This window comes from Lontra canadensis, unplaced genomic scaffold (genome assembly GCF_010015895.1).
Source record: "Lontra canadensis isolate GAN:19392208 unplaced genomic scaffold, GSC_riverotter_1.0 scaffold73, whole genome shotgun sequence".
NCBI lineage: Eukaryota > Metazoa > Chordata > Mammalia > Carnivora > Mustelidae > Lontra > Lontra canadensis.
Genome location: NW_022631067.1, coordinates 8500703 through 8520991, shown reverse-complemented (window position 1 = coordinate 8520991; position 20289 = coordinate 8500703). Strand labels below are relative to the sequence as shown.

Here is a 20289-nt window from a genome sequence, read left to right as displayed (position 1 = left end):
CTTGAAGAAGCCCCTTTCTAGGGCTTGAAGAGCTCTTTGCCAAATTTAAGACATAGGAAAGAATTCTGCTTTTCCTAAAAAAAACTAGTGGTGTCATTGGACTCCTGAGGCAAAGCAACCAATGTATAAGGTCACTGATGAGTATGGGCATTATTCTAATTTGGTGATTGAATTCTATTTAGTAACTCTTTTCTCTTATTTTTGCTTTTGGGCTGTCCCTGGAGAAGACTGACTTTTTTTTTTTTTTTTTTAAATACAGGAAGTCAGGTATTTGTCCATGTTACATTACAAAGTTATATAAATAAATAGGTTACGACATTTTCAAAGTAGTAATTAATATGTCAGTGGAAGATGTTCATTTCAATCTTTTTACAATCATAAATACTGAAGAAAATCTTGATTATTTTATAATAATAACAACAATTCATTGCATCTATATTAAGATACGAAAAGCCAGCTTACGAGATTCTGGTTAAGAATCTGTTCAGGAGTTAGGACGTTCTCAGTGTTACCAATGTCAGTTTTAGTCGGAGGTCCGAGGATATTTCTTGGGCATATTTCAAAGACAGTATATATATATATAAATATTTGTCACATTAAGGATTTGGACCACCAGTCACTCGGTACCAAAACCAATGTATGGATTCAACTGGAGTTTAAATTTTCACTTTAACTTTTTCCTGCCAAATATCTCATCAAAACAAATAAATCTTGTTAACAGAAGCATGTACTTGTAGAATTCTTCTCTTGTGTCCAGTCGGTGTCTACCTTCCATCTGGCTGAAATCCTTCATTCACCTTATGGAGCGATGACCCGGAGACCATTTCGTTGTCTTTGCTCTCTGAAAATTCCACGTTATTTTTTCCATGACATTTCTTGTATGCCACATACACTAGAAAGTAATACACAGGAGGTTAGTGGAGTTTCATAACAATTAGCTGCAAGCTTTTTTTGGGCAGTGATTACAATCTATGGCTCAAAATCAGCTTGCACTTTCTGTAGGCTGCATGTTGCTTAGAGAAAGTGGAAGACATTCTTTAATTCCGCAGCCAGCCATGGTGGGAGGGATGGTTGTATTTCCTAGCAAGGGGAGGTGAGCAGTGTATGTGTGTATACACATGCAACATGCCCATGAATGGGGTGGTGGAAAGGGGTGAATCAGCCCATGTGGTCGCAATTTTGAGCCATATTTTCTATATAAGTTTTATCTGTAATAAGAGTACTATTTTTTAATCTACACAGTTGATTTTTCTTCTACTTCTCAATTAGTTCCAAAGTCAACAGAGGGAGAGAAAGTATTATTTATTGGAACTTCACACTTAAAATAGGTATAATAATATTGTCTATCTCAGAGGGTAATTGTGAACCTTCAAAAAAAATAATATAGTAAGATGCCTAGTATGGCCCTGGGAGAGTAGCTACTGCTCAGGAAATGTTACCTCTCATGATACACAGCTGAGAGAGACAAGGATCTGCTTCAAAGATCTTAATATGTCACGATCCATGTCTCCTTACTGGTCCCTTTAGCAATATATTAATTTTGAAGCCACTGAGCTATTGAGTCTATTGAACTGAGCTTGTGGTTAATTAAAATAGTCCAGCAGTTTTATTATAAATTGTTTTCAGCTGGGACTTCTTCAACACACACCACTTATTTTATTTAACCAAATTGTTTATTCTCTTCTTTCCTTCTTCCTTTTCTTCCCCTCTCTCCCTCCCTCTTTTCCTCCCCTTCCCCTTCCTTCCTTTTTTCCTCCTTCCTTCCTTCCTCCCTCTGTCCCTCCCTCCTTTCCTTGCTTCCCTTTGTTCTCTCCTTTCTTCAGTCCTTCCTCTCTTCCTCCCTCTGTCCCTTCCATTCCTCTTTTCCTTATTCCAGAAAAATTAAAGCTTCTAATCCTTTTACCAAAATATGTTTCCAGGCACTGCATGTAATTGATAATGATGACTTTCTCATCTTTATTTTTACTGATAAAAATGTGGGGAAGTGTAAGACCAATACCAGTACCTGCTTTCCCATCATTCCTTTGGCTTATTTATGAGTCTCTTTTGAGTTAGTTATTCAACTAGTAAATTCACTGAATTGTTCTATCAACCAGTCTGCTTTCTCTGGCTTTCTAGTAGACATCATTAGCTAATTATTCGGAAAAATCTCAAGGTGTACCAAATTGGGTGTATGTCTATCATACATGACAACAAGGTAATTAGATCATGGACTCCTGTCTCCTGTGTGAGTGATAGATCAGTGGAAAGTTTCGAATGGATCCGGAGAGTCTCATATGAGAAGGAAAACTCTTCTTTGAGAATAGTGTTCTGGACAGTAGCACAGATAAGAGTTAGTGCCCACGGGCAAGTGCAATACCTATTGGAGTGAACAAAGCCAAACCAGACACAAACAACACTGGACCACTGGGCATTCTACAACTTAACACTGCCATTATTTGTGTCTTTCACCTTCACTATATAACCCTCCTTAAAAATCAATGAGCTTAAGGTATCAGTCTCTTTATTTAGAAAAAAAAGTAGAGTTTAAAAATAGAGGTTAAACATATCAGTCCCTGGAGAACAAAATGCAAGGCAAGCTTTAACTAGGTGAAGGCCAGCAGGTGGCAGGTGCTGAGGACTAGAGCTGGAAGCTACCGTAGAAGAAAATGAACAACCAGGTTAGTTATCCCTAGGACTTGAAATAAGGATGTGTTTGCTTTGACTGTTTCAATTATATGGACATTACGCAGTGTAGGCAAACATGAACACGCACACATATCTGTCTTCCAGTGTAACTTAGCCTGATAGATATCCCTTGTATACCACTGTTTTGGATAAATAGCCTATATTTACAAAGCATATCAAGATGATGATCTGGAAAAAATGCCCAGCTTGGGGTTTGTGGAAGCATGTAGAAAGACACACAATAAAATTCTCCTAACAGGTTAATATGTCTCCCTAATTATTGAGAAAAGGAAAGCTGATGGAGAGAATTGATCTCTATTACTTATCATTTAAAAGTAATAACTGTATAGAGTATATAAATATAAAAATACATAAATATATAAAATATATAAAAATAAATAAATACTCTTTACTAGAACCTTCTGATAAAATTGCAATCTTCTTGGGACGTCATGGTAACATAGGTGGCTTTTCCAAACCATTTTTTTTTTTTTAAGACCAGAAGAAGGGAGTTTAACTTATGTCATCCACTGCCACAAAATATTATTTAAAAAAAAATGTCATGTTAGCCCCCTGAGGCTTTCTCAAAGAGGAACATCATCAGCAACACGTGATTCGCATTACTCCTTACTTCCTAGGAATATTGCTGCGAAGGCAAGCTGGAAGATGCTGTAGATGAGCGGGAAGGTAAACACGACGTTGAGTTCCTCCTGGGTGAAGGAGAGCTGCACGATGGTGGAGCACAGCTGAGTGTTCTGCATCCCTGTTTCCAAAGCAACTGTCCGGCACCTATGAGACGCGTTAAGAGGAGTTACCCTTTTGTTGTCAGTAGTTTTTACTTTGTTATTGAATAACGCTGGAAGCAGATATAATGTGGGAGCGCCTGGGTGGCTCCGTTGGTTAAGCCCCCAACTCTTGATTTCAGTTCAGGTCATGATCTCAGGGTCGGACATTGAGCCCCATAGGGTTCCACGCTGGTTGTGGAGACTGCTGAAGATTCTCTCCCTCTTTCTCTGTTCCTGCCCCTCTTTCCACTTTGCACACTTGAGTGTGTGCTCTCTCTCTCTCTCAAAAAAAAAGCAGACATAATGAGAACAAGTACATATATGTATATATATTCATACCTGCTTTAAATGTATATATTCAACATGTACTTTTACTTAAGCTACGTAGATATATAACTTCTTAATACTTCTTAATATATATTAGTATATACTATATAAATATTCTCTCTATATACACAGATAATATCTGGTCCTAGTTACAATTTCTTCTTTTTAAAGATTTACCCTTCCTTTTGACAGAGAGAGAGAGTGTGCATGAGAGTGGGTGGGAGAGAGGCAGAAGGAGAGGGAGACAAGCCGACTTCCTGCAGAGCAGGAATCCCCATGTGGGCTTGATCCCAGGATCCTGAGATCATGACCTGAACCGAAATCAAGAGTGGGATGCTTACCCAACGGAGCCACCCAACTGTGCCAACCCTACTCACCTTTTATGATTGTTATGATATTGAGAAAATGGATATAAAACTCTACAAAAGTTAAAAAAACATATGCAAATAAAACCATTCTTATTACTGTTTTCTCATTAAAAAAAATTTAAAGATAATTTTTTTTTTGTCCAAACAAACAAAGAACACCAACTCGCTTATTTAGTCCCCTGAGCAGTGGAATAGATCTATATTTGTGTCTATATATTATATATCTGTGTGTATCTTTGTATCTGTATATATGTGTGTATATGTATGTATATATACTTATATATAAAGACTATTTATATTATGGCATAATCTTTATTAGTAGGTAATATATTCAATATAAATAAAATTACATTTTGAATAATACATATATATTTAAAGCAGACATTTATAAATTAAAAATACAGATATGAAAAGAGCAGGATCATTTATATTAGTGTTCCATAAATTCAAAGTGGGCTCATTTCACTCTTTTCGATTATGCCCTTGGTAAGTGTGCAGAGCACAGAGCAGGAGCTGAGAAAACACTCAAGATAGAGTATTTGTTAGAGTTCTTTCAGTTTTAAGTTGGTATTGTCTTTCTGACTCAATCTTGATTAAAAAAAAAAAAGTCTGCCAGGTAGATGTTATTGCCTCATTTGCAGATGAGAAAAGTCAGAGGAAGAGTGAGTGCCTGTCCTGAGGTCCCAAGGTCAGTAACTGGTAGGCCCAGGTCAGCTTGACGACATATATGTAACACTCTCCACTACCCAGTGCTGCTCATCTCCCAACCTCATACATGCTCTGACGCTGACACCTGCTTTTTTTTCTCCCCATGGATTCAGATGGGCTGGTAGGAGAGGAAAGGTTTCTACTTGGGATCAGACTCATACATGCTAACCCCAATTCTAACATCGGTGCCTTGGGATGATGAGCCCATCCTGCCGCTGGCTGGAGGAGCCCTTGTGAGTGACAAGGCCAGCCTGAGTGCTTTTGCTGAAGTTATTCTGTTTGGAAAATAAGAGTGTGAGGCATTGAAAGGGTCAATCCACATTGTGTGGGGAATGGTCCCCAAGCATTTGAGCAACAGAGAGGCTATCAGTACTTTCTTTCTGGGGGGCTTATATAATTTAGAAATGAATGATTCTATATCATGACATATTCGGAAATGGGGTGAATGTTATTAAGGGTGAAAAATTTTGAATTTTTATTAGTATTTACAGCTGTTATGGGTTGAATTATTTCCTCCCAAATGGATATGCTGAAGTCCTAATGCCCAGGACCTCAGAATGTGGACTTATTTGGAAATATAGTTATCACAGATATGCTTAGTTAAGGTAAAGTAATTAGGTTGGGCCCTAATCCAGTACGACTGGTGTCCTCATCATAAGGGGACATTTGAATACAGAAACATTCATAGAAGAAAGACAATGTGAAAACAGCCATCTATAAGCCAAGGAGACAGGCCTGGGACAGATTCCCCCTCACAGCCCTCAGAAGGAACCATCCTTCTGGCTTGCTGATCTTTGGACTTCTGACCTCCAATACTAAGTGAAAATAGACTTCTGTTGTTTAAACCACCCTGTCTGGGGTACTTCCTTACAGCAGCCCTGACAAATGCATACTACAACCCTTACAGAAGAAAATTTCCAGCCTGATTTACCAAAACACCATACCTGTGCCAGGGTTGACCAGATATTCTAGCCAGTAAAAACCCTAGAGAGTATCCGGCCAAAGGAAATAGCGTTCCTATGATCCACAGTTTGGGAGCGATGATCCAGGCACTCTGGTATAGGATTCCTCCAACGACAGCTATGAGCACAATAAGGATTGCGCCTGTGATGGACCCGATCTGGAAGTAAGACACAAGCAGACCCAACAGCTGAGAGAGTGAAGTTGTGCTGTGTATTCCCCTCCTGATGACTGTGGTCAGCTTACCAGAAACTGCGGTGTTTGTCCTATGTTCTCATTTTTTAGAAAATAGCAAGACCTCTAATGTCCATGCTCCATTAGCCTAAAGAAGATGTTCTAGCTTGGAAATTATCCTTCTTGGAGAGGAAGAAAGCCAAGTCAGCAAGAACTGGAAGACCTGGCCTCCAGATTCAACTCCTCCTGCTCTCCTTCCTTTGGTAAGTCATACAACTTCTACTAGTCCCTGCTTTCTTCATCTGTAACTGAAGATAAAATGTTGCCCTAGGTACTTTTCATGATGATGATAGTGAGAAAAGGGATATAAAACTCTACAAAACTTAAAAAATCATATGCAAACAAACTACTGTTATTACTGTTTTCTCCTTTTCACATTAAAAAAATTTGAGATTATATATATATATATATATTTTTTTAATGTGAAAAGTTTTTTTTTTGGTCCAGAGGAACAAAGAACACTGGCTAGCTTATTTTGTCTCCTGATCAACGGGATATATGTACGTCTGCATCTACATCTATCTATAACTTTATCTGTATTAATATCTGGATATTTATATCCTCTGTGTCTTTATCTTATCCATATCCATCTCACCTAGGTAGAATACAGCTGGTGAAGGGGAATGCATGGTTACTGATTACTAATGGGTACTAACATCTACCAGTTGCCAGGTGCTGAACTGGCCATATGGATTCAGAGATAAGAAATAGATGATCTATTTTCAATCAGCTCTCTTGGTCTATTTTATAATACAGACCCACAGAACAGAGATCAGAGCCAAGTGCCATGGGAGTACAAGGTAGAGTAAAGGCAGGAGGCAGTGTTTGAGTTGAGTATCTCAAAGTGGGCATAGTGGGATCAGGAAGGGCGTTCTAGAAGAGTGGATGGCATATCTAATAACATCAAGTCCCCCTAGATGGAGGATTATAATATAATGAGAAAACTGATTCAGAATTCACCAGAACCAATTTGGAATTCACACTGTGGAGCATTTGGTTTTCCAACCTATGGCATGGGACACTTACCTTAAGTATGATCTTGGCTTTATGGGGCCATTTGTGATTAACAAACATTCCAATGGAAACAGGAACAACAAGAGCGACCAAAGATGTACCTAAATATGACAGAAGAGACGTTTCATCAGCAGAACACAAGAGCACAGGACAGAGGAAAAGAAAAGAGTAGCAGCTTGAAGAAAGTTTGGTCGGTCTCCTTTCTTGAACACCCAAAACAGACTCAAGCAAAACAACAATAAACTCTCCGTCTTTACCCACTTCAGTAAATAATTTCATACTGCTGATACAGCCTTGATAATAGGGATGATATAAATCCTTTTTGGTGCTCTTTATACTGACACTTTTTTAGTTTCAATTTATTGGAATCTTGGCTTCTTTGCTCTTCGGATCTTTATATCCTAGGAAAAATACCTCTTTAAACTTTGTGTATATGTTGATGTTTGTGGGGGTACACACAGATATTATACATCCCCCTGTTACTTCCCCATAGTAGAGATGAAACAAAAAGTTCAAAATTCTCCAGGCATTCCATGGGCTAATGACTTCTGACTCAGACTGAGCTCGTTTATTCAAATCTACGGCAGAGAGGTGAGAGAAGAGGTTTAAAAAGCGTGCTTTAAATTTTCTGTGAGATAATATATTTGGCGACCTCTCAAGTAATTATAATTCTTTGCAGAAACATGCTCACCCAGCCAGATAAAAGAGTCGTACTTCAATTTCTCTGTGTTAAATTTACTGCTGTTCCCATGACATGTGGTTTGTTCCTTCATGTTACTTAACACTCATTGGTCCAATCACTGCTTTTATATAATATAGTACCAACAACTTCGAACTTCTGATGGGCTGGTTCTTTTTCAAATTTCCTTTTAAAGCAGTAGGGGAAAGTGGAATTGAATAACGAAATTTCGAAAGTGGTTTTTACTTAGCATTGGAGTAGATTCAATGAGGACTGGAAAATGGATTCTAGATTTCAGGGCTGTAAATATGAATTTAAAATGAACACAACAGTGATGAAAACATAATTTCTTTGTAGCCTTCTGGTCTTCCTGGCAATATAAAGGTCAGCAGTTACTTTTTCCCAGAAATTACTCAAAGGGATTAGGTCATGGCCAGGAGTACCTACAGCGGGAAAAAAGAAAGATGGGAGGACAGGATGGGAGAAAATGGTGGAACACAGGGTATGGAAAAGAGTTGTTGATAAACAGGCTGGTGAGAGCTCCCAGAAAAATCCCTTTGGGAGGAAGGAGACTTCCTCCCTGGGGTGTCCAGACTATTCTCTAAATTGTGTGAAGTTTGTAGGCCTTAAATTAAAACCATCTTGATATGCATTGATTGTAGTGTGGTAACTTAAATTGGTGCAAATGCTGTGCTTGGAATGTCAGTGTGGTTAGGTTTGGGTACTGTATACTTTAAATGTGTTGGCTCTGTGAGGGGAAGGACCCTCTCCCCCTGCCTCGCCATGGTCGGGCCCCTCATGCTGAGTCTTTATGTCCTCCCTAAGGCTATAGGATCTCCAGCCTAAGGCTATAGGATAAGCCTGCAAGCAGGATCACCTGCCCAAATCATGTTTCCTTTCCTCACCAGAGGAGGCCAGGGACAGTTTTTCCGGGACTAGAAGTTGACTGGAAAAGACACTCTTTGCCCTTCCTTGCACTCAGAGTGTGCGGCTCCCACCTGAAGAGGTGGGTTGGTGTGACTCTTGACTCCCCAGTGGGGTAAAGATTCTCTGTTCTTCTCAGGGCTGTTTTCCCTCTTCTTTAAGTGCCTGCACCACCCCCACCCCACCCCCGCCCTGTGTCAAAGGCCTGTTCAGTTAGACTGGAAAGCACTGCTTGTGGTTGCACCACCTGAACCATAATTTGGCCTTGATCGAGTTCACAGAGCACATATAGGAGGAAGGAAAGGTGGATAAAAGCGAGAGGCGGACAGTCATAGTGGGGTTGTGGAGCCAGGTTGACTCAGAGTGGAACCCTACAGACCGTGGGAGGGTGCAAACCGCCCAGCCCCTCTGCGCTCTGATTTCCCCATTTGTGAAGTGGGTAGAGTTATGTCTAGCTTCCGCTGCTGCTGTGGGAATTAGGTGATGAGGCAGGTGCACAGTGCACAGTGCACGGCGCTGGACACCATCCAAGAGACCACGGAGTGGGAGGCAGGAATGGCAACCGATGGCAACTCTTTTCAGTGGGGCCAACTGTGGGGCCACCCTCCTGCGCCTCCATGTGCCCATGGGAGGGCTCAGCGAGGGTGTTTTCCCTTCAGAGCGAGTGGACATCGTGGGGAGCCTGGGTTTGGGGTCCTGCCCACAGACAGCATGTGCAGCCCAGGGGCACTTCCAGCTCCCTGCTCATCTGGGACAAATGAAACCTTTACCCCGGGCCTTAGCTCCCTTCTCTAGAAAGTGTTGAGAACAACTTGTGAAGTAATCAGGTTGCTTGTTTTCTTAAAGGTCTAGACAAAGCAATAGCAGGAAGGTTAAGTTGGAAAACAAGCCTGGGCAAAATGGTAAATAAGCAGAGTTAATATTTTTGTTTCTTCAAATTCATTATTATTATTATTATTTTAATATTTTCCTCTTCTTTTCTCTTTTTTTTTCTATTTTCTTTTCTTTTTGCCCTGACCTCTTTTCTGATGACTTTTACCTCCACTGAGATGCTAATTACTCTTTTTTATGTTCTCTTTCTTTCAAAATTTCACATTAAAGGGTGTGGTATAAGTCATTCATACTATAGTTCAAATTATTCAATATTACCATGGAATGTTTTCCAGATGGGAATGGATATCTAGAGGAGAATATTTTAAAGCTTAAAGTATCTTTTTAAAAGACTTTATTTATTTATTTGACACAGAGAGACACATATTTATATATTTGACAGAGGGAGACACAGTGAGAGAGGGAACATGAGCAGGGGGAATGAGAGAGGGAGAAGCAGGCTTCCCACTGAGCAGACCCTGGGATCATCACCCCAGCTGAAGGCAGATGCTTAACTACTGAGCCACCCAGTCACCCCAAGCTTAAAGTATTTTTTAAAACAATAAGTAATACAGAATTAAACTCCTTACTCAGCAGACAGGTTCTTTGGGAGACCTACAATGCACACCATGCAAACAGTCTACATTTTTTGAGTTGAAGGAAGATGCTCTCCTGGGGTGTGGACTGAGAGTTAAGGACCATGAGGCATAGGAGGTGATGATTCTGCAGGGTCACCCTAAAATCTGTTTGTGGGTGATTATGTCTGGTATGATGGAGTTGCCCAGATCAGTAAAAAGAACTTGTGCAGAGAAATCCCATATTGAGGAAGATATGCCAATACAGGTCGTCCCTGATTAGTATTTTCAAAGTTTGCTCAAATTCAGTTGTGTAAGCTCCAATCCCATTTTTATCATGGAAACAATCTTTTGTAGAAACAAAGGATTTTCGATACAGCTGTCCAGCTTCCCATGCCATCAGGAATTCCTTTACAAATATCCTTCTGAGTCATGACTTAGCTTCACTTACACTAAGCTCCCTTCACTGGACACCCACACCTCCCGAGGCAGCCGGTCAGCTGAATAATGACTATGCAGTGTGCCATGTACCTGGCGATATGTACTATCTCACCTGTATCTCATCTTTTATGACTACAGCTCTGTGGGAAATCCCTGGTTTGGGAGGGCTTGGGAAGTGGTTCATCTTACCCTTGATCCCATGTAACACAAACGACTTAATTTCCCACTGTCATCTGTTGTCCCAGAAACAGAAAAACAGCCCCTTTGGGGTGGGGGTAAACATCTGGGAGCAACATGAGTGGAGACAGGGTCATGACTAGCAGACTTGACTCCTGCGCTATGGTAAACACCAGTCACCTTTCCCTCTTCATAGTGGCTCACAGTCAAGTGTTATCTACAGTATGTTTCATCTGGTAGTTTCCAAGTGCCACACTCATGATTGCTTACTAGGTGCCCTAATTTCAAATCATTGGTAGATTTTTTTTTTTTTTAATATTTCTTCGATCTGAATGTCTGGGAGCAAACTCATGTTCCCACGAGCTAATTGTACTATGGGTTATGTAAAGGGCAGAGCCTCTTGTGTCCCAGCCATCTTGGCTTTCTGAGGTCCAGCCAGCTAAGCCTTAAGTCAGCCCCTCTACCTGATGATTTCGATGGAGGAAAAGCAAGTTTTCCCGTGGGGTCAAGGTTTGGCATTTGGATTCTGCCAACTTGCATTGAAATGCAGCGTGAGTTGTAATGAAATCCCAATAGGGCTGGTGTAAGCTGGGTCTGAGCCTGGCCTGAAGATAAACAGAATAGGAGGGGGATATTCATGACTTACTTACCTATGTTATTAAAGGGGATGACGATCGTCCCAGAGTTGACCCACATTTTGGTATAGATATAGAGGCACAGCGGCATCATTCCCAGGGCAAGCAGCGTGGAGCATGTGGTCATGCTGATGCTGAAAGGAAATGGGCAGGTTGATTGATCCACCTGGGCTTTCTAGGGGGAGAGCTTGCTTCATGGTGCACTTGGGGATTAGGAAGTCTCACAAAAGGTGCTCTGACAGCAGCACATCTAGGCTGATGGATGGACACAGACATGTGCCCATCTCTGTGCAGGTCCCAGCCTTGGGCAAAATGCTGAGATCAGGATTTGTTTTTCTACGTTGTCTTGGGTCTTTCCTCCCTCCCCATGGGTTCTCAAGGATCAATCTCAAGGTTCTCAAGATAGTTAATGGCTGTTTTAATTTATTATTTAGGAAGGTGCAAAGTGCTTGGACACTCCACCATTTGGACTTCCCGTCAGAGAAGAGCAAACACATCTATACCAGCCAAGACTTTAGGGGCTTTGCTGTGTCTGTCTGTACTGAGACAAGTTGGGTCTCCCTGGACCTTTGGAGGAGAACACATACCCAAGAGAGGGAGCCTCCGTGTCTTTTTTGAAAGCAGACAGATTATTTTCCCAATGCCTGTGGCTTGAGAAAGAAAGAGGAAGCTGAGCAGGCAGGGGAGGCCTGGATTCTGTTTTCCACTAAGAAATTTACCGAACGTGTGTCCAGAAAAACCAGGGTTTGGTACGGTTCCTCCTGAGAGCATCTGTGTTTCAGTGAGTGGACCTGGCGGGGTCAGCGGACTTTGGCTTTTGACATGGAAGAATACAAGGAACGGTGCTATTTTCCGCAATGTGACATGAACGCAAGAGAGGTTTTGGGGCAGTGGGTCTTCCTGGTCCTGTCTAGGGGCCATGAGCCCAGAGGCACATTCTCTTCCTGGGATACTGAGCCGTTAATGTCTGGGCCAGACATTAAAGCCAGACACTGGCTGGGTTGGAAGCAGGCGTGGCCACTTACTACACAAGTACTATTTTCTTTGGGTAATTTACTTGACTTCCTCTTGCCAGCTTCCTTATCTATGAAATGAAGATAAAATTGTGGCTACATCATAGGCTGTGAGGACTAATGACCCAATGAGTCCAGGACTTAGAGTAATGCAAGGCTTTTATTAAAATTCAGTTACTGTGTAGCCATCCAGCCATTGTGTGTATGCATGTGTGTGCGTGTGCATGTGTGTGTGTTTGTGTGTGTGTGTGTGGGGGGGGAGTTCTGACGTAATACAGAATCAGGAAACTGGAGAAATTTTTCTGAAAGTTCTTTCTCCAAAAGTTGTAGCATTGGAGACTATCAGAGTAGTAATTTCTTAAAGGTATTATATGTGGACTTAAAGGAAAATGTGAAATTATTTATATCCCCTGTGCCCTCCCATTCCCCTGCCCTCCACAAACACCAACAACCACACTACACAAGTGTTAAGGGAAACAGCTGGAGGTAAGGAATTTCATTTTAATGTATGAAGCAGTTTTGGCATGAAAATAAGCATTGTGGCAATAATTTTATCAGGGGCTTAACTTCCTTAAAACCATTAAAAAAAAACTGTAGATGATCTCACTTAAAATGTGTTTAAAGATTTTAGGAAAAAAAAATACTTGTCTTAATGCAGCTAAAATAATATAACACGAATCAGTGCTAAGGATGTACGTAAAACATTTCCAAGAAGTTCTATCTATTTATGGTGACAGGTTAACTTAATTGAGACACAAAAAAGGGATGCTAAGGCAGAATCCAAAACCAGAATAATACTTTTCAGGAACAGTCCTACTAATAATTAAAATACTGGAGTTTATAAACTCTCTCCTTTCCTTTGACATTATCTTTTTTATTTTTATTTACTTATTTTTTAAAGATTTTGTTTATGACAGAGAGAGACACAGCAAGAGAGAGAACACAAGCAGGGGTAGTGAGAGAGGGAGAAGCAAGCTTCCCGTGGCGCAGGAAGCCTGAAGCAGGCTTGATCCCAGGATCCTGGGGTCATGATCTGAGTCAAAGGCAGATGCTTAACGACTGAGCCACCCAGGAGCCCTCTTTTTTATTTTTGATTTAAAAAACAAATTAGAATGTATTTAAGGTTATGGCCATAATGAAGTCACTTTTATTTCAGCAAGTCTGGTGTACTTTCCAGAGTGAAGAGGACAGGAGAGGGGTGCACGAAAGAAAGTGTTTTCTACCTGGATCGTAGAGCACAAAGGCGGCCAAGAATTTTTTGTTTTAAACTATGAGAACAGCATTTCAAAGGAAGTCTGTTTCTTTCTTTGTTTTTTCTTTCAAATTTCTTTGGGAAAGCTTCAATTTTGAATTATTGCTAAGACAATTTATGAAGTTGTATCATGGTTTTGAGTTTGGCAAGAATAGTTTCTTAAAGAACATGAGAAAGGACAAGTCAGCAGTTGGAGAAGGGAATGGTCTAGCTTTAGTGGGGGCCACATTGACCGTGAGGCATTGCAGAGGTACAGGAGACTAGATGGCCCAGAAGTTGATGTCATTTAAACTAATATGAGAACAATATCAAGCCACTCAAAATGAGATGAAAAACAATTCATAGGTAATAGTTTTAGGGAGCAATATAGGGGAATAGATTAGCAAAAGAAAAAAATCATTTTACTTGAATGAAATCTGAAATTTTATAAGAAGCATAGGTGTCAACATAGAAATACTACCATGAATTTTTATTGGAATGAGGAAAAACATAAGAAAAACAAAAATATCTCTTGTCTTTAATTTTTGGGTTTAGCTCTATTAAATGTTTTCTTTTTAGAAATAAAAACAATAAATGAGAATTCAGTAAATGTTGAGGAATTTGGTGATATTAGTGATGAGGAATGCCAAGACTGTTATCATATTAGAAGTGAAACACCAAATTTGAAAGATCAAAGTGTATACAGATAGTGCTAGAAATTGGGGATGTGGTAAGATTTAGAAACAATGTTGAACAAAGGTTAAGAGTCTGGGTAGGGATAACTGGATAAGTCTGGATCCAAATTATAATTTTGACATGTACTGCCTTTGTGACTTTGGTGAAGGTTATGAGCCTTAATTTTATCATCTGTCAAAGGCAGAAAATCATAGTATTATCTCAAGAGGATTATCTTGAGGGTGGAGTACACCAATGTATATGGAATACTGGTACTGTGCATGACTCCTAACAGTGCCTGGTCAATGCTAGCTAGTAAAATAAAAATAAATGCTACATGAAAGAAATAAAATTTGGTTACTTATCAGGAAAAACAGAAAAAGTCGAATACTCTTAGGTTAGCTCTTAGAGTAGAGAGGAGCTGGACATCTATGTGGTTTCAATGGGAGAGATTGCTTCACATTTATGATAAACCAGAAATGTGGGGATCTTGAACAACTGAATTAACCATGAAAACTGATCTGGAAGATGAAAAAATGCAGCAGTCTTTAGCCAGAGAACAAAGGACGTGGAAGAAAAATCTAGAAAGTATTAATATTAGAAAATAGCTAAAGGGAACGTAGCTAACAGATGGCAGTGAAGGAATTGGGGGCAGTGGAGGAAAGGACGCATGAGCAGGGATTCCCCAAAGATGAAGTCAAAAAAGGGAAAATAAGAGGAAAAATTCCTTGCATGGTGTGGCTGAGGTCATTGCTGAGAAAGGAGGCTTGAAAATGGGGGATCTCTGGGAATACAGCAGGCACAAAGGAGGCAGACGTCTCTGTGTCCCCTGAACTCTGGGTCCTGCCCCCAGCAGATTCACCTGAAAATGTCACCTTCATTTCTCCCAGAAACATTTTGCGCATAGGATACCCACAGCCCAGCTAGAACTGGTGAAAATACCTGTACGCTAATCAGATTCTTGCAACAATTTTCTAGGCTAGAGAGATCTGAGAAGGAGCTGAAATATCACTTGCTCTATTTCAATGGGTGCGGTCCATAATTTCATTAGGGATGGCCGTCTGCTTTTGCTGTTGTTGTGTTGTTGATGTTAATTCTTTTTCACTACAGATTGCAAAATGTAATGGTGTCCTAGGTTCAGATGAGGAGGGATGAGGAGGAGAGGAGGAAACAAAGGTGTGAAGAGGGGACAATGGGGTGACGGGGGATGGGAGTGGAAGTGAGAGGGGGCAATAGGGTGAGGGGTGATGGGATTGGGGGTGAGAGGCTCTGGGGGGAGATGGTTTGGTTTCTTCTCCCAGAAACCACAACCAGGAAAGTTGATATAGATAGAGTAGTTTTGCGGCACTGTGTGGTATCTGTCCGAGCAACTAGTAGGCAGTACAGATACCTGTTGGTCTAAACAATCCTATCTTGGCCGCCATTGCCGGAGTTCCCAGTTTAAGTGGAGAAGGTGAAGTTCTCAGAGGACAGAATCGACTCCAAAAGAATGGAAGGTGTTGGAAAACTGTTTCCCAATAGCTGAGGTGATAATCTCTTAATTTGCTTTAAAGAAATACTTGAACAGTTTTTCCTTTAACATATACGATGAATAATGTCATCATCTTACATAGTGGCATTATTTAACTCCTTTCAATGATCATGAGCCATCATGATAGGCGTCATGATGTGCTCTGCTAAAATATAGCAATGTCCTCTGGATGGTTGTGTTTACAGAACCGTTGGGCTCTAGATGAAGTGATGCAGAGGCTGCTGTGTCTTGTGAGTTGCCTTCACTGCTTTGCAGGCATTTTTTGGTCTTCTCTCTTGAGGTCAGGCTTTCTGGGTCACTTGCTAATGTGGGACATAGGCCTGCCCCTCTGGTGCCTCGTTCCCTGCTCCCATCTCTTATTTTCACTTATTTCACTCATTTCAGTGCTGGGAAATAGCACGATAGAGCTCTAGGACTAGGAGATGAAGAAGGTCCTGTGTAAGGAACATTTGTTAGATTAAACTGGATTTATTTTGGGTGTCTTTTCCTGGGTCTTGTTTGAGTTCTGGATAGGTGGAATTGTCGGCAAGGTGACTGCTGGCCTGGAGAGCCATTGGTGTTATTTTGTTATTGCAAGACAAGGGGGATCTGTGGAGTACACATTTTCTAGAATGAAAATTAAAAATTCCAGTGTCGTATGTCCCATTCAGGGATAATTCTGACTTGTTGCACCTTTTGTATACACTGATTCAGCTGGACGTTTCCTACTGAGGTTTCAAATACTACTTTGGTTATTCTTTTTTTAAATATTTTTATTTTTTTGAGGAATTGTTATATAAGGTAGATAGGATTACATAATCATCTATTTCAAGACCAGTAAGATTTCCTTAAGACCACAGAAAAGTGTAAGTTGGAGCTTTTTGATTAGGTCCCTACAGTTTTAGCCTGCAGAAAGAAATCTGTTTCAACAGCCGAATAACCCAGCATCGTGCATACTTTTCCATCTTACAAAAATGATCACACATGTGGCATTATCTTGAGGTAGAAGACTCTCCCATTTTGCTCAAGAGTTACAAATATTATGTAAAAGCTGGTCAGCGGGTGTCAAAGTCCCATATTCAATTCAGGTCACTCCCCTTGCTGTAGTGGGTGCTGGCTTCGAGAATTGTCACTTCTGTGTGCTCATGTCCAGAACAAACTAAGTTGAAGTCTAAAAGGACCTTATTGCTGTGTGGTGGTTCACAGATTAACTAAAGCTGAACAACAGTTGCCATCCTTTGTTCTTTACAGGACTTCCTTAGGGGGGAAAAAATCTCTTGCAAGGGGGATATGGTATTTCCTTAAGTGAAAAATACGTGAAGTGCAGACACATCGTTTGTGTGGCTTTTCTGAAGCTTTGGGAGGACCAGCCCCAGCTGAGATGAGATGGCAAGCTCCCAGTTGCTCAGTAGGCACGGGATTAACATGGAATACAGTTTTACACTTTGCAGCAGTTACATTTCTATACTTTAAGCTTCTCTCTTCTGAGTAGAGTAGCTGGTGATTAACAGAGCTGATTACCTACCGTATAGTATTTAATAAACACTCGTTACATTAACACCTGGCTGCTTTGCAGAAATGCATACCTTTCCCAGGAAATGAGGAATTGTCAGGGAAGGAAAAAGACATTTCTCTATTCAACTTAAAGCACTAACTTTCTTGGTCTCATCACATTAATGCTTCGTCTTACTTCCATTAGTTTTTTTTTTTTTTTCCTCAGTGCTAGTTCAGACTGGTACGGGAAGAATTGGGCAAACATTGCAATTTAGATTACTCTGTGGGAAGCAGAGAAACCATTTTCTGTTTATTTTATAGTAAGGTAAGCATAATTAAAAAAAAAAAGCTGCTGTAGGTTTGTTTTTTTTTTTTTTATTTTCTTTCTTTAAATGCCAGTAGAATGAGGCAAATGTACAAATTCTTCCTTAGGCTTTATACCAGGAAAACGTTTCTTCAAAGATCTGGCTAGATTTGTGGAGTTGACCATTGTCTCAGCAAAGATTCTACTGTTTAATGAACAATTTGATTTCATGATTGCACTTGGAGCTTCTCATCACCACAGAGAAAAGCTGTTTTGTTTTGTTTTGCTGGTACCAACAAGGAAAACTTTCTCAGGTACATGTGTGGCTCGGAAAGAATCTCTTTTTTGAAAAACTTTGGATCTTTTCCCAAAGATAAACAGCAGTTATCCAAATGCCTGTGAGCTGAGTTAGATTAAAAAGCACAAGTACAAAGTATAACCCCCAAACTCCAACAGCTAAGCAGTTGTACAGGAAGGCGACTAAATCCATTTAGTCTCTTCTGTTTAATTCCTCAGTTGTACCCTAGTTCAGTGGCAGATCAGATGGACATCACAGTGACATAGGCTTCTGAAAAGATTAATTCATAATATGATCGCAGTATGCAGAGCTTTAGATATCTTACCTCAAGTCCATGTCGCCATCAACCCAATAGGCCAAGATATTGGAGGCGGTTCCTCCGGGACAGCATCCCATGATGAGTACCACCACGGCTTGGAGGGGGAGGATGTCGAAGGCCACTGATAGGATGAATCCTGTGAGGGGCATGATTCCAAACTGACAGAGGAAGCCGACACATATGCCCCACGGCCGCTTTATGTGTCCTAGGAATTTCTTGATTTCCACATTACATCCCATGGAGAACATCACCATAGCCAAGAGGACGGTCAAGACAGTACTCAGTACCACACTGAGAATGTCATTGAAGTTTTTCTTAGTTACCACACAGGACATGCCATTGCACACAGTTGCGCTGGCCGGACAGCCCGTTGAATTATTCATTGCTGGATTTGCTGCTCAGATGGTCACACAAGTCTGCAGAAGCCCTCAGAAGCCCGCAGAAGCACCAATCTTCTGCTTTTTGCTAGATAAATAATGCCTAATCCAACCACGTCAAACTTTTAAACCCTTCTTAAACATGTGTCACTTGGTTTTCTCTTTCAGAAGCCACCTGGGAGGGGCAATAAAAACAATAAATGCTAGTATGTCAGTTTTCAGAGGTAACATTCCAACACAGCACAAGTTATGAATCATACAGTTCCTGCCAAATTATTGGTCCGGTTGGAGAATTGTAATTAATCATTAATTGGCATGATAATGAACCATGCTGTAGAAAAAGAGCCGTGTTAATGTTTAATGCCGGGAAGGTTTGTTAAATAATGTCAGTTAAGTGACACTGAGAAACAACTCAGGAAATGACAGAACATTGGAGGGTTAAGCCAGTACCTTGTTCACTCACCGCTCTTTGAATGGGGGGTGGTGCTGGGTCGTGAAATGTTGAGTGTCCTATGCCAAGTTAAATTGCAAATTAGTGTCAGGCTCTGATTTGGGACCCAGACCTCCAGTTTCCACCCCCAAATCGTCTTCCTACCGTATCAATCAGTCTGCTCCTACTGGTCTATAGTGTTCATAAAGTATATGTAAGTTTGAGAAACACCTAGGGTCTTGATGCAAACCTATGGGAGAGGAACATGCAGGAGGGTAGAATGTTTTCTATCTTGTCTGGTGGGGAGGGTGCTGACTAGTGGAGCCACCTTCAATTACACAAGCGGTTATGTGTGTGTCGTCATGGTAACAGAGTGCTGTTTGAGATAGAGACAATACAATTATTTAGAAGGATGAACCTCAGAGGATTAGGTCAGAGTGACAGGAGCTCTTTGTGCTTGGAGTCAGGAATTGAAATCAGATTTTTTATTTGTGGTGGGAGCGGTGGTTGGAGGTTCCAAGGGAGGTTGATTTTTGTAAATGGCAAATAGTCAACCTCATTGTAGGCAGAAAACTGTACTCGGTATGTAAAGAAGATTAAAAAAAAAAAGGTAGAGGAGAGATTGTTCTTGTTCTCAGGAGTTATAATCCAATTACTCAGCCAAGATGCAGCGTAAGAATAAAACCGAGTATTTCGATCAGGATTCTCAGTTTATAGGACGAATTCTAATTGGTTGTTTACATTAATCATGTTAAATCAAGTAGGATGAGCATGCCCGTTTTACAGATGAGGACTTGAGGGTCAGGAGCTTTAGTCAATGTCACCCAGCTGACAGCTGGACCCCGTGAAACTCAGTCTGGCTTGGTGAAAATTAGGAGAAGTACCTGAGAACAGAACTTCTCAAAACATGAATCGTCCAGGGATCTTGTTACACTGCAGAATCTGATTCTGGAAGCCTATGGTGGGCCCCAGCATGTCTGCATTTCCAGCATGCTCAGAGCTGATGGTAATGATGCCGATCTAGGGGGCCACACCGTGAGTGTGAAGGCCATAGAACACCGACGTCAGGGTGACGACCATGGCATTGAAGCTGGTGGAAATTGAGCTTCCTGCTTACAACTGAGAGCAGCATTTATAGAGCAACTCAATATGGGGAATTACCTTTTTCATACTGTGAGTAACATGGGCAGTGAGCACCAAGCAGAGGAGTCAGCTGTGTCCGATGTCTCCCCTCCCCACTCCCCCACCTCTCGCCCCGCCCAGCGCTGGGGGCC

At 40.9% G+C, this 20289-nt stretch overlaps 1 protein-coding gene across 1 annotated transcript; it reads right to left on the bottom strand.

Moving 5' to 3' along the window:
- Positions 1-581: 581 nt before the first annotated feature.
- SLC10A2 (solute carrier family 10 member 2) lies at positions 582-18823 on the bottom strand. The gene is made up of 6 exons (XM_032881065.1): positions 18215-18823; positions 11380-11498; positions 7076-7164; positions 5800-5975; positions 3299-3456; positions 582-892 (listed from the first exon to the last, which is right to left on the bottom strand). The coding sequence occupies exons 1-6, from the start codon at positions 18589-18591 to the stop codon at positions 765-767; spliced, it is 1047 nt and encodes a 348-aa protein (XP_032736956.1). The 5' UTR covers positions 18592-18823; the 3' UTR covers positions 582-764.
- Between the last annotated feature and the right edge of the window lie 1466 nt (positions 18824-20289).